General features: G+C 47.8%; 1 protein-coding gene across 20 annotated transcripts in view; it reads left to right on the forward strand.

Moving 5' to 3' along the window:
- Positions 1 to 15,262, forward strand: part of DNAH9 (dynein axonemal heavy chain 9) — a 330,145-nt gene that overhangs the window by 157,136 nt on the left and 157,747 nt on the right. For all 20 annotated transcript variants that reach the window (XR_014821870.1, XR_002337369.2, XR_014821872.1 and 17 more), the window contains 3 exons: positions 9,308 to 9,473; positions 11,317 to 11,419; positions 11,952 to 12,191. Coding sequence is in view for 13 of the 20 variants with exons in the window: in XM_084986157.1 (XP_084842283.1) it covers positions 9,308 to 9,473; positions 11,317 to 11,419; positions 11,952 to 12,191 (509 nt within the window). In the remaining 7 variants the exon portion in view is untranslated. The remainder of the gene's footprint in view (positions 1 to 9,307; positions 9,474 to 11,316; positions 11,420 to 11,951; positions 12,192 to 15,262) is intronic.

Genomic DNA, 15,262 nt, shown 5'->3' on the forward strand with positions numbered 1-15,262 from the left:
AAATAGCCTCAAGAGCACAGATAATGGTAAAATGTAGCAAAATAATTTGCATGTGATGAGTTTTGAATATTCATTACCTTTGTTTTTAAGATAAGTTACTTAATTGTAAGTTTATCCAATTTTTTTTTAATAACGGCTGTGTTGAACCACTAACTTACAAAATTTCCTGTATTAACAATCAGCTCTCGAGAGGCAGCTCCAGTAAACCACCAGCTTCATCTTTACTCCATGAGACCTCAACCACCATCAAGCCACACAATGTCATAACATTCCATCACCTCCTGGCACCATCACATTCACACCCAGCAGTGGGCGTAAGCAGACGGCTCATGCCTGGCTGGCTCACAACTTAACGCTGTTTGGTCTCCAGGACATAGTTCCCCTTTCTTATTCATAGAAAGGTATCCCTCTGTACCCCTTTGCAAGCTTGAGCCCAATGACCAGACTGTCAGCTCTGCCCATTTCCTCCATTTCTTAGTACTGCAACTGTGCTGACAATGATAACAATAATAATAATACCTGACAACAGACATCCACCAGGTGTGTCAGGCAGTAATCCAAAATTAGACTTTTACGTATTTTAAAATTAGTTAATCTTGTACAGCCCTGTGAAGTAAGTGCTTGCATCATCCCCATGTTACAGATGAGAAAACCAAGGCACAAAGTCAAATAAGCCACCCACGGCTATGCAGTAAGTAGTGGAGCCAGGATTTGAGCCCAGACAAATCTGACTTCAGGGCCAGATTTGTCTTAACCGTTAGGTGTCCTGCCTCCCTGGCAAGAAAACACCTTGGAAACTGAAATAATACTTGATACTATTACTCTTAGGAGTGGTACTATTTGAGTAGAGAAACTATTTTCTAGAATCCTATTACAGTGACTTTATAATGTAAAAAATTCTTTAACTACAGAGTAAAAAAATTATAGTCAAGGAAGAGGAGATGCATTTCATATCCTTGACTCTGAAAAATGCTGAATTCTCTTGCTTGGAACCTCCCAGCCCTTACTTTAGTCATAGTCCAAACAAGTTTGTTTATTTGGCTTCTTAGCTGGAAACATTCTAGAAGCAACAACAAAGTGGCAGGAGAAAGGGTGCTACCAAGAACTAGACAAGGGAGCTGCCAACAACCAGAGGAAGTAGAAAACTTAAAAAGGAGGTGCAGGAACCCAAAGGGTGGCTGCTCTGCGTCAGACAAGAGGCAAACTCTCCCACCCACATCATGAGCCCATCACCGTTTTGCAGCCCCTTATCCGTTAGGTGTCCTGCCTCCCTGGCAAGAAAACACCTTGGAAACTGAAATAATACTTGATACTATTACTATCAAGTATTTGTCCTTAAGGCCCTGTGGAATTAAGAAAAGACTGAATGTGATGTGGTACTCTCTGTTTTGAAGGGCAGGCAGTACACCCAGAAATAGGTGCAAGGTGTGTGTTTATAATGAGTCTATAATGGCAAAAGGTGAGAAATAGCCTAATTATCCATAAGATGGAATGCTAAGCATCGTTACAAAGAATGAGGAAATTCTGTATGAATTGAGTTGGAGCCACTTCCAAAAGCTTTGTTGTGTGTAGTATGCTCCAAAATATCTTGTTTAGAAAGAGATATATAAAAATTTGCACGTGCACACACACACACACACACACACACACACTCATATGTATTTACACCGACAGACATCTATGCTTCTGTGTACTAAGGAGTCTCCAGAAGGACACACAAGGAACTGGTAAGAGCAGTTGCCCCTGGCAAGGGGAACTGGAAGGAGAATTACTTAAACTTTTTAAAAATAATGAAATATTTCAAGCATTCAGAAAAGTACAGAAAATAGTGTAACAGATGCCCATGTACCCACCACCCAGATTTCACAGATGTTAGCATTTTGTCATTTTGCTACAGATCTTCGTGTTTTAAGAGCAGCCAACGCACCACCCCCATCCCTTCCTCCGCCATGCCCTCACTAACCAGATAGGACCGCTGAAGCCGATGTGCATCACTTCAAACTGACGCTGTTGATCCATGTGTGTACCCACAGCATCCACGGTGTTGTTGCGTGTGTTTAAATTTTGAATGTTTATCATACTCTAACTTCCCTAGGTATCTTCTTTTCATCATGGTCTGTTTTAAAGCATGTGGAGCTTTTAGCCTTGGTTTCCACTGCTGCATAGGATTCCCTGGTGTGAGTAAATCACAGCTTATTTATCCATTTTCCTACTAAAAGGCAGCATAATTTTTTAACTTCTTCCCTTTTAAAAAGGTGTTTTTGAGTTATAACTGACATACAATGCATGGCACACATTAAAGTATACAGCCTGATAAGTTTGAAAATATGTACCCACAGTGAAACCATCACTACAATTGAAATAATGAACACGTCCATCACCCCCCAGAGTCCCTTACCTCCCTGGGTAATCCCTTCCTCCCTCCCAACCCCCCACCCTGCCCTGTGCCTAAGGCAACCACTGATCTCTTTCTGCCACACTAGATTAGTTGGCACTTTCTAGAATTTTACATAATGGAATCATCATACAATAGGCCCTCTCTTTTGTCTGGTTCCTTTCACTCAGCATGATTTTGAGATTTATCCATGTTGTTGAGTGTACTGATAGTTCATTCCTTTCATTCCTGAATAGCAAGATAAAATATGTAAAAGGCTCAGAATGATTCCCAGCATACAATAAGGGCTCAGTCAATGGAAACTGTTATTCTAACAATATTAAAATCCTTCTCAAATTTAATAATCTATAAATATTATACAATAATCTCTAAGCCCCAACTGCCAAAACAAAAGGAACACAAGCAAATCGCTTTTGCTTGAAAAAGGCATCTAATATAAACTATGCTAAAACAAAAATAGTTTTTGGAAGAAATGTTCCAGCTTTCAAATGGGCAGTAGCTTCAGCAAGCAGGTCAATTCCCTGAGGTCTCCAGGGGGATATCTTGCAGCTCACTCATCCTGCTAGTCCATCAAATACCATTTTCCCCAAAATCAGGTATGCTTTCTAGAGAAGGCAGCGGATATTCCCTGCATCTCTCCTCTCTTATTGCATCCAGCTCTGGGGTCTCTATTGAGTACTATTCTAGGCCCAGATTTGGGACTCCTTTAAATGCAAAGGGGGCTTGTATTTCAGAGCATTCACGTTGCTCATCAGTATGGATCACACATGCTTTATGTAATGTTTATATTATGCCAAACCACTGTATTATCAGTAATACTTTTGACTGCAAGCATCAGAAAATCTGGTGAGAGTGACATAAACAGAGAATTCTTTTATGCAACAAGAAGTCCTGAGATAGGCAGTTTCTAATGCTAAATCAGTAGTTCAGTGGTATCAAGGGTGCGGTATCTATTATTCTTTTAGCTGTTCCCTCAGGGTGGCAGAGTGGCTGCTGCTCCAGCCATCACATCTGCATTCCAAATAGAAAAAAGCTCAAAGGAAGAATTAATGCCCATATGAGGAAATGATAACTCTTCTAGAACCCTACTGACTTATGTCTGTGTTTACTGGGCAGAACTTTGTCACATGGCCACCCCAGCTAGAAAGTGATTGAGAAGGAAGCTGGGAATGGCGACCATCACAGATCTGATGAAGGTCTCTGTTTTCACAAGATGAGAAAATGAGGCTTAGAGGTGTTAGGTGACTTCCCTCAAAGTCACACAATGAGTTAATAGCCAAGCTGTCTTATTTCATTGAGCTTCAGCGTCCATCCACTTTGGTAAGACTGTACATCATGCATCTAAATTTCCATAATAGAATGCCAACTTTGCTTCTGTTCATCTGATATCTAGAGCCCAGAGACATCTCTCCCTTTGACAGTAAGTAAAATAGCCCTTCATTTGCTCACTGAAAGTCTTCAGACTTCACTTGACCACAAGCCAGCAGCTGCACAAATCACAGATAAATAACACTGACATCTCAGCTGAGAGAGGCAGATCTCCATTCCTCCAGCCTCTCTAAACACAGACCCAGTTGCACTGCGTTCTTTCCCTTCTCTGAGTTACCATTTCATGATACACTCTGGGGTGCTGCCGAAGGTTGGGATGATAAAAGATAACCTTAAGTTTCTTTTTTAAAATCTCATTTGAGGACCATGCCCATTCTGTAGCCTGATATGCCTGATGCATCTTCTGTACATTTCCATGAGGTATGCCTTTTAGGATAGAGTACCTGAAAAGTTTTTTCATTCAAAAGTAGAGGTGGGTTTGTACCAGGGATCTGAGATGATGAGATTGCTGTAGTAAACACGCATTTGGTTCTGAGCTTTCAAAGAGGCAGTTCATAAAGGACAATGTGTCAAGATTTGTTTGGTTACAGTAACTATGTCATCCCTGATTACTAGTGCAAGTAAGTTTCTTTTCTTCCCCTGTATTGTTTTAGACTCCCTTTTTGGCCTTTTCCTTTTTTTTTTTTTTTTTTTTTTTTTGCCATGGCATGCAGTGGCTTGATTTAGGATCTCAGTTCCCTGACCAGGAATTGATCGATCCCAGGCCACAGCAGTGAAAGTGGTTAGTGGTCTAACCCCTCGACCACCAAGGAAGTCATAGTCTTTATTTTAATTGGTCTCTTTTATGTCTGTTCAGATACCTTAGGCCTCTTCGCACTCATTTTGAAAATATAAGTAATTTTTAAAACTAAAAGAATTTCCAATGACCCACAGACGGGACAGTTTAGAAAGTGAAAAGGAGGAGTAAAAAGCTCGGTCATGGCATTGGAGGGCTTATATTTGCAGTGTGAAGAGAGTGAGCTGTCATGGTGCTCTTCCCATTCCCGAATTCTCCTGCCACCCAACTGCGATTTGAAGTATTAGTTCAACAAATATTTGAGTGTGTAATTACACTAATTAGATAGGAGCTCAGGTGTCAGAGTCTTTATGTAAAACAAATCTCCATTACCTGTTCATTAAAAGTTTAAGGTTGAACAGGACATTAAAAGATCTGATCAAATTCCCAACCTCAGAGGAGCATTACGTTATCACAGATAGGCAGCTCTCACTACTTGCCTTAGTATCTTCCAAAAAGGAGATGACACAAAATTAAATCCTCAAAGACGTGCCATCTAGTGGGCAAGACACTCAACTTGGAATTGGGGGTGGGGGGAGATTTCAGAGTACAAGGAAATTGGAAACAACACCTGTCAGACAGTAAGGAAAGCACTCCATGGATTTTGGTACCTCCAAATTATGAAATGATGCAGCATTTAAAACATGTTTTAGGAGGTTAGGTATCATCACATGAGGAGGTTTTACAATATGTGAAATGAAGAAAACATGTACAGGCAGAATATACAGTACCATTCCAGTTTTGTAAAGGAGAAATCTAACAGAGCAAATAGACTAGAATGAAATACATCAAAATATTTAAAGTGATGCTCATGCTAGGTGATAGAATTATGGACAGTTTTCATTTCGTCATTGTGATTTTCTGTGCTTTTCAATCTTTGTATAATGAATATGTATTATTTTATAATCAAGCAAAGTATGTTATTTTGAAAGAATACATCAAAAGCCCTCATAATATAACTGAAGCATCTTAACATGTGAAAAATTGGATAATATGAAAAGAAAATAGTTCAAACTCAGCTACACCAAACATGTCCATGCAAAGTAAGACATGATTAATTACTAACGATCTCTGGAAAGCATGGTCAGGCAATGAGGTAACTAAACTGGGGATTTCTGAGGGGTGCAAGACAGGGCGTAGTGTTTAAGAAGTCGGTTGCTGTGGTGGTTACATAGGTGCCATAGTCAGGCAGACCTGGGTTAGAGTCCTGTCTTTGCCCTCAGTAGCTGTATGACCTTGGATAAAGATAAAGTCCTTCAATTTCCCTAAACCTCCATTTTCTCTTTGTTGAAAGATGTTTTTAAAGGTGATGATAACTCGGAGTTCCCGTCGTGGCTCAGCGGTTAACAAATCAGACTAGCATCCATGAGGACTCAGGTTCGATCCCTGGCCTCGCTCAGTGGGTTAAGGATCTGGCGTTGCTCTGAGCTGTGTTGTTGTGAGCTGCGGTGTAGATCGCAGATGAGGCTCAGATCTGGCATTGTTGTGGTGTAAGCCGGCAGCTACAGCTCCAATTCGACCCCCAGCCCGGGAACCTCCATATGCCTCGAGTGCGGCCCTAAAAAGCAGAAAAAGAAAGTGATGATAACGCGTTCTAGGGCTGCTCTGAGGGGTCAGTGATGTGATGCATGGCATGTTCTTGGTACAGAGCCGGGCCCCTGGTGATGCTGCATGAGCGAAGGCCCTGCTCTGGTGTTTGGAGACTGGAGGAGCTGGACTGCAGTGAGCAGGGACAGCCCTGGAGAGGGGTTGAGACGTGAGGGCTCACCAGGGCTCTCTTCCCCAGTGACATGAAAGATGCACTGAAAACAGTATTTACAGCCCTGGAGTCTAATTCCAGCAAGGCATTTAGCCAGCCGTAGCCTGTTTTCTTAGTTGCAAAAGGGCATGATGTCTTTCTTTGCCTGCTCATGGAGTTTGTTATAATAATAAAATTTATTCATTCATTCCTGAATTTTTTTTTTTTTGTGCTTTTTGCCTTTTTGGGCAGCCTCTGTGGCACATAGAGATTCCCAGGCTAGGGGTCGAATCGGAGCTGTAGCCACTGGCCTACACCAGAGCCACAGCAATACGGGATCTGAGCCACATCTGCGACCTACACCACAGCTCCCGGCAACGCTGGATCCTTAACCCACTGAGCAAGGCCAGAGATCGAACCCGCAACCTCATGGTTCCTAGTCGGATTTGTTAACCACTGCGCCACAACGGGAACTCTTTTTTTTTTTTTTTCCTGAATAATTTTTTGAAGACCCTATTTTGTGCTAGATAATATTCTAGGTGCTGATGTTATGATAGTGAGCAAAACAGAGAAAGGTTCCTGGTCTTGTGGAGTTTATAGTGTGGAGAGAGGGAGATAATAAACCAGATGAGCAAGTGAAATGCGGAGGATATGGAGTGGTAATAAGTGTTAGGGAGGAACATGAAGCCGGGGCAGGGAATAGGAGGCGGGTTTTAATTTGGGCTTGAGTGCCAGGGAAGGGCTGACGGAGAACGTGGCCCTTGAGTAAATAAGTGAACGGCAAACGTGAAGCAGCGAACCTTTGGATTTGGGAGAAGAGGACTGAAACCAGAGGAAGCAGCAGAGCAAAGGCCCCAAGGCAGGAGCGACTAGGGTGTCAGAAGCAGCATGGCTGGGGCAGAGGGGGCAGCAGGAGAGAAGAACTGAGATTCCAGGTTGGCCAAGGTAACCAGACTGGCTTTTGCTCCAAGCAAGATGGGATGCAGGCGACTGGCATGGTCTGATTCACATCTTCCAGGGACACCTGTCTGCTGTTTGGAAGCTGGAGGGTAGTGAGCTGGTGCAAAGGCAGGAAGACCATTCAGAAGGATGTTGTAGTCACCAGGTGAGAGTTGACCGGCAAGGAAGGTAGCAGTGGAGAAGGTGAAATGACATAACAAAGAGGAACGCACTCTGACAATGACGTAGCTCTTCAGATGCACCATGGCGGTGTGACAGTGCAGGAGGGATGGTGTGGATGAAAACAGGGCTGCTGCTGCTGCTGCTCCTCACGGCCCCAGGCTGACGCTCCCTAAGGAGAAATGCAGAAAGGTGGCCCAGGTGAGCTCCAGGCAGGTGCAACAGTGAAGAGCCCAAAAAGATGGTGGGAGGCTCACCTTTCTTGATATGACTCGTTTGTTTAGTGGCGTCAACATCCCCATTTTTGCTGAAATGTAAACTTACTTCTGCTCCTCCAGTTCTGCCTGGAAACAGAACTCACTACCATCCCCATTCTGCATGGGACTCGGAGCAGAGCTTGGCCTAGAAGGGACCCACCCTGAGTGTGCCCTTCCCGGGGGAGTCCTCTCTTGCTCTGGAGCACTTTGCATCATCCTTTCGAGATAATCCAGTGCATTCCAAGACCACTTCTTGCTAACTGATGTGCTTTTCTCCTCAGGAATCCTTGAGATGCATAAAAAGCTTAATCAACCCAAATTACAGGGTCTGCTTAATTCTAGGAGTTGCTTTGAGCATCGTTGCTTTGGGAGGAGGAGAAACAAGTCTTCCTAAAGAGAGAATTTCCCACTAGAAGGACTGTTCTCAAAAGCATGTCCTTGGCAGCCCATTAATTATATTTCATTTTGACAGATCTCATACATAGTTGTTATATCTTAGGGGGGGAAGAAGGTGTTGGGTGATTAATTGGTTGATAGTGTATGTTAATTGCATGCTAATTAAATTTAAATTTAATTCATATTTGGAACACTTAATTTAACTCAGGACCAGAAAATTAGAATATTCAAGCTTCTTGAAGGAACTTGTCTTTCTATCTGTCACCTTCATATGTCTGTTGACACTTCCTCCTTGTTTACAAACTTGTTTTTCAAGAAAAGGGATCAGATGGTTCTCAGAGCCTCCAGCTGTAATAGTATTGGTTCTTGCAACACATAAATATCTAATTGCTTTATTGAAAAAAAAAAAACATATATCGCTACCCTATTACTTAAATTTGTTCTAAACAAGTCCTGTCACGCTGGAAAACCGTGCTGTTGATTCCTTCCCTCTGGCTGGATAATTGAAGAAGCAGCTCCTGGAGAGAGTCTGTACTCCATCTCCAGAGGTCACCTGAAGGTGGAGGGGCCCATTCCTGATACTGGAAGCTTCTGGGACTTTCTCTGGGGCTGCTGTTTCTACTCTCCCTCAGGGAAATCCCAGGAGGTGAACTCTCCCGAGAACATGCAGTAATCCCTCTGTTACAGCCCTGGGGGTGAAGGGGTCTCCTCCCACCAGGGTTGGGAGCCTTGGCCTCTCTGCTCCTCTGCTGTCTGAGGCAGTGAGGGCAGGTCTGCCCTGGATCGTGGGGACTGGGCCTCAGGCCTGCAGAGGTCCCTTCTGTTTCCAGTCTACACAGAAAGAAAACCTGGGCACCGCAAGGGTGGTAGAAGGAACATGGGCTTTGAAGTTTAACTGGCCTGCATCTGTATCCTGGCCCTGCCTTGGAAAAGCTGGTTTGACCTTCTGAGCCCAGTGCCGTCATCTCTGAGAGGGGCGGTGGTACAGATCCTGCAGTGGTGTCGTAAGCGTTCAGTGAGGTCAGAAACGTGTAAGAGCCAACGCAGGGCAGAGCCAGGTGGGGCACGCCTGGGCGCCGCCATCACCCCTGCTGCCCGGTCATCGCCAGCCTCCCGCGGTCCCGGGAGCAGCTGCAGTCGTTCGCCCGCACGTGCACGCGTGTCCTCAACATCGCACGTCCTAGAACTGGGCCTGGAGGTGTGGCCCTCCTCCCCTCACTAACTGGCTCTCTCCTCAGCTGCCCTGGAGAAGCCTCTGGAAAAGAAAGCCGGCAGAAATTACGGCCCCCCAGGCAATAAGAAGCTTATCTATTTCATTGATGACATGAACATGCCCGAGGTGGACGCCTACGGGACCGTGCAGCCCCACACTGTCATCAGGCAGCACCTGGACTACGGCCACTGGTACGAGCGCACTCAGGGGACCCGGGCTGGGTGGGGGACAGGTCGAGGCCGATGGCCGTCCTGCCGAGCCGCAGGCCTCAGCGTCCAGTGAGGGTCCCCGCAAACCGCCCTCTTCCTGGGATTGTTGATTTGGTTTCTCTTAATCCCCTTCCAGACAGGGGATTAAGACCTCCTGGAAGAGCTTGGTCAGAGAAGGTACAGAGCTCTCATTCAAAGAAAAAAAGCCGGAGTTTCCGTCGTGGCGCAGTGGTTAACGAATCCGACTAGGAACCATGAGGTTGCGGGTTCGGTCCCTGCCCTTGCTCAGTGGGTTAACGATCCGGCGTTGCCGTGAGCTGTCGTGTAGGTTGCAGACGCGGCTCGGATCCCGCGTTGCTGTGGCTCTGGCATAGGCCGGTGGCTACAGCTCCAATTTGACCCCTAGCCTGGGAACCTCCATATGCCGCAGGAGCGGCCCAAGAAATGCAAAAAAAAAAAAAAAAAGCCTACCTTTTCAACACGTGCCTCCAAAGTTGCCTTCCCCACGGTCCCAAAGCAGAATTAACCACTCCCGGCCCCCTTAGCCCCCACATGTGGTCATGTCACAGGGACTTCAGTGACAACACCTAATGCGCTGTTCAGTGCACGTGCCTCCAGAGCTCTTAACAGCCTTTGTCTCTTCCGAGCAACTCACAAGCTCTGATGTTACCTCCTCCTGCAGCAGTAAAGTTTGTAATGGCAAAAGGCCTAAGCTTGCTGGGTTTCACAGTGATTTGAGACCACCTTGCCCACCTTCCTGCCTCACCCTGCAGGAGAATTACAGCTACAGGGTCACCTTTCATTCACTCCTCAGGCCTTTGTTGGATGCCCGCTGTGGACAGCTGTCCACCATCTCCACACCAGCATTCGAGCAGCTGAAGTCGCCTGGAAAAAAATCAGTCAGCCTAGTTTTACTCTAGATTCATGGTCACAGACCTTAAATGGGAACTAGAAACTTCCTAGAAATTCCACCATATTGCTTCACATGTTTACAGGTCTGCTCTCAGAAATCTTTCGTACCCTCTCCTCTCTCCTCACACTTCCCACCCGACCTTGGCTGATGGTCACAAGTGCCATCTCCATTTCTAGCGTCTCCATCTGGACCACGTCCTTGCATCCCCTGCACCTTTTGCTCCCTCCCCCAAGGCGTCTTCCTGAAGCCTTAACCACCCACCAGCACCTTGAGTCTGCTCTCTCCACCTCCTGAAACCCTAGTCCCCCTCTCTCCTGACTGGCTCCCTGGCCTCACTGTTTCAGCCACCACCACTTTCTACACTGTGTTAAAAAAAAAAAAAAAGGCATTTTCTGGTTACTGCGTGCTCTCTCTCTCTTCGTAACCAGATTCTCTCTTCTGTCTCCGGTTCCTCGTCTCCCGCTTACTCCTCCACCCACGGTGATTTGGTTTCTCTTTCCTCCACTTTATTGAGCTCTTCTTGCTCAGCTGCTAACTGCATCTTTGTTGTGACATCCAGCAGACGCCATAGGTCACTACCTTTCTCATTTTCTCTGCAGCACTTGGTGCGGTTGACCGCCGGCTCCTTTGGGGAATCCTGGCTTCCTCTGCCTTCCTGGGTACCACACACCCTTGATTTCCTCCTGCCTCTTTGACCACCTTTGTGGTCTCTTCTTCCTGTGCTGCTTCCATATTGTATCTCAGGAATTTGTCCTAAGTTCTTGTCTTGCCTCAGTTTCTACCAATGGATCTAGACTTTTTTTTAACCCCCTAAACACACAAATGATCGGACACATGCCATCTCACCTTGACGACGCACTCACCTGCCTGGGGCCTCATTCAAGTCTTACCCTTGGTCTCTCACTGTTCCAGGTATGATCGAAACAAGCTGTCCCTAAAGGAGGTCAGGAACGTACAGTACGTCTCCTGCATGAACCCCACCGCAGGCAGCTTCACCATCAACCCACGGCTCCAGGTACGGGAGGAACGGTGGCACCAGGGTCCTGAGCACCCCCTGACCAGGCCTGGTGTCATTTGGCTGTGTGTGAAAATTGGCAGCCTCTTCAAGTGGTAAATCGTACAGGATGCTGATTTCATCTCCAGGGAGACAGAAAACCTCCTAGACCCAGAGCCCTGAAGCTTTTAGAGCCAAAAGGAATCATAGGGTCCATCTAACTCAAGCGGTTCTTCAGAATGAGAGCCCGTTAGGAGGCGAGTGACCCTCCCAAGGTCGTGTGCATCCTCAGTCTCACATCCGGGTTTGGAGTCAGACTTCCTTTCCTGCCACACCTCGAGACATCTTGGACCAGAGGCCCAAAGCCCATCATCCCCCCCACTCACTGTGGGTTCAGCGTCAGTTGGGATTTCATGTGAGAAAGGTGATCAGGGTGTAGAACTCAAAGCCCCTCTAAGGATTTCTCGCCATTCTGTCCAAACCCAGGAAGGGCGGTTTCTCTTCTGTGACCATGCTGTCTAACTCCTCCACATGCCTCTGTTTCCCCGTGCAGCGTCACTTCAGCGTGTTCGCCCTCTCCTTCCCGGGCGCAGACGCCCTGTCCTCCATCTACAGCACCATCCTGACGCAGCACCTGAAGCTGGGAAGCTTCCCGGCGTCACTGCAGAAAGCCACCCCCCAGCTGGTCCACCTGGCCCTGAGCTTCCACCAGAAGATCGCCACCGCGTTCCTCCCCACGGCCGTCAAGTTCCACTACATCTTCAACCTCCGAGACCTCGCCAGCATTTTCCAGGTGAATCCATCTGCCCTGAGACACGCTGGAAAGCTTAGTGATGAGCTGCCCGCTCTGCTCTTTCCCAAATGCTTAGGCAAAGGCAGAGCTCATAGGGAGTGACGGACATAAGTCAGCAGTGCTTTGGGGTCCACGAGAGTCTATCCAACAAAAGGGGGTTCTGTTTGCTGATGAAGTTACTTCTCGGAATCAGAGTGCATTTCCCAGTTGGCTTCTCTGGGTGGAGAAGCCTCAGCGCTTTGGAGGTAGTGTTGTTGGGCAATCCCAGCAGGCCTAGGGAAGCAAGTGGCACAGAAGAAAGGAAGGAAGAACTATTTTGCAGGTGCTGGTGGTACACCCGTTGTTCTCGGGATGGGAAAGGACACCCCAGAGCCAGGCAGGATTTCTCTGCTTCCTATAGTGTTGCACTGCTCCTAAGACACCACACACTAGCCCCTGGGATGCCTCAGTCCTAAGAATTCCAGGTACTTTTCCAGGGCAAAGCCATTTCAAGCCCCCGCTGCTTATCTGAATAGTGATGGCATGTGTCTGCCTGTCACTTCCAGTTGCTTGGCCTCTCGCTATTAAAATGTCCAGAAGGCAGTACAGCAAACACGGCCCTCTCATCCCCTTGGTCAGGCACTGCATCCTTCTATGAGGGCCCACAGCTCCCTCTCATTCTGGACGAGCATCTGCAGAAAGTACTTTTCATAGAGAACCCTTTCCAGGATGGTTCTGAGCCATTACCGAGGGAAGGTGCTTTTTATATCAAGCAGAGGCCACACCTGTAGGGAATGTCAGTGCCACCGGAGAATGGGGCTTGACCCTCCACGTTAGTTACCCAGGGCGCTACCTGTGCAGGGAGGACTCTGGGGAACCTCAGACTAGCCAAGGCCCCAGCCCTGAGGCCATAGGGCCTTCCTGGCCCGTGGTTGTAAGGAGCAGAAACCCCATAGCCGGTTACCTCAAAGATCTAAGAGCGATGTTCCCAGAAGGCTCCCCCGGCGCGTGGGGCCGCCGAGCCCCACAGGCAGGTCAGGGCTCTGAGAGCTCTCGTAAGCGGGCTTTAGACAGCGCTCCTGGCCAGGTGTCTCCAAACGTTAGCTCACCTGCAAGTGAGGAAACAGACACACACAGGTTACCCCGTTTCCTAAGAGCACACGGCCAGCCGGGGACGGAACTGGAACAGAATCTAGGTCTGCAGGTTCCTGGCCCGGGCCTCTTTCTGGCACACGCTTCTGTCCTTCTCATCCGCACTTCCCCTGAGGAGAACCTCAGAAGACAGTCGAGGCAGCAAGAAAGACTCAGCCCCGAGCCTGTGAAACGCACGGCCCCGTGGCCTCAGACCCGCGCGGTGGCCAGGCCCATGCCTCCCCGTCCTTAGCTCCCATGTGTTGGGTGCTGACGTTGGCGGAGGAAGACTCTTAAATCTCACTGCAGGAGGGTGAACTGGAGCCAAGTCCACAGAAAGGCGTTAGTCTTTCGGTCACATTCACATGGCTTGTAGTGACGGGACTAAAGGGAAAAGAGGCGTTCAGTCTCACGAGAAGCACCAGCCCAGCTCCTGCCTGGACCGGCCTTGTCAGCTGTGCCACCTGCCATTCATACTCGCCACCCCCCTCGGGGATTCGCGTCGTGATCCCAATTTAACAGCGGCTCGGAGCGTTGCCAGCGTGAGTGGACGTGGAGGTGGAAAAGTATAAATGGCATTAGCGGAGTGACCAGTAGGTAGGAACGGACAGCGAGGCAGAGAGGCCCCTGCGCCATGAGGTGGGGAGGTAATTTGAGACCAGGGTGGCTATTCTGACTCGAGTCTGTGATAATAGCTAGCGTTTATTGAGCCAGTCCTACGTCCTCTGCGTCTCTTAGCTGATCATTTAACCCTCACGACAAGCACATCAGGTGAAATGCTGATCATTTCCAATCTAGAAATGGCAAGACTGTGCCACAGACAAATCAAGTAGCTCGAGCGTGTTGGCATCACTAGAAGCAGAAGCCTCAATATCCAAAACAATTGTGGGCAGCTCTACTGTGCCAGGGATTTGGGGTGACACAAGCTCCATGAGGAAGGAGGGTTCCAGTGCCACCTCCTTTTAGTGGCAAGAATCAAGGAGGACCCAGGGAGGGGAGCTGTTGACATGGGGGCAGCCTGAGCAGTACCCCTGGGCTACTTCCCTGTGGCCTGCCAGCCCTCATCCCCCATCCCAAATGTGGGAAAGTGCATCCTCTCTGGAGAGTGCAGCCCCTCACCCTCCTCCTCCAGAGCAGAGTTTCAAGCTCCTGCTGGCAGCCTCCACCACCTGCCCATCCCAGCCTGCTTGTCTAAAGGCCTGACAGAGAGCTTAAGGGAGGGTGGAATGCCCTTGGGAGACAGGCACTGCCTGGAGAGCACGCTGTTCTCCATCCAGCTTGATCCAAGGTTCAATCATTCAGGCCTTCTCTGCACTCCCCTGTCTCTGTCCAGAATTTGCTAGAGCTCTGAGTAGCAGACATCATTAACTGTTCCCGTCTGAGCGCTACACACGGCTATCTAAGCCAGTGCACAGTTGGCATCTGCCACGCTCACTCACCTCTACTCAGCCCTAATTGCCAGTCAGCCTGAGCATTTGGCTGTAACAGGGCTTGTGAACTCCAGCTGACAGCACAGCTCACATAAAACCCAGTCCCTGGGTCCACACTCCCGGCTGGTGCTCCTTCCCACCCGGCTCACCTTACACAGGGCGGGTTCCTGGGAGACCTGGGAGGGACTGAGGCCTATGTGTCGGTGGGACCAAAGGGACCTAATGAGATGCCCTTCTTTTTAAAAAATAAACTTTCATTGAAGTAGAAAAGCGCACAAGTCGGGAGCACACACCTTGGTTCATTGTCATAAAGTCATAGCAGCTGTGTTACCACCACAGCGATCAAGAAATGAAACTTTCCCAGATCCTGAGACTACCTTTTTCTCCCTTCCATTCTCTCTTTTCTCCTTTTCCCTATCTGGACTTCTAGCACCATTAGTTATTTTGGCATATTTTGGCCAAATGACTTTATATAAATGGAATCTTGTGTCAAGTAGTGTTTGTTCAACATGATGTTTATACCTGTATTTA

This window comes from Sus scrofa, chromosome 12 (genome assembly GCF_054392235.1).
Source record: "Sus scrofa isolate SSC_HxYL_T2T_F1_AM1 chromosome 12, Sscrofa_HxYL_maternal_Yorkshire_Landrace_v2.0, whole genome shotgun sequence".
Classification (NCBI taxonomy): Eukaryota; Metazoa; Chordata; class Mammalia; order Artiodactyla; family Suidae; genus Sus; species Sus scrofa.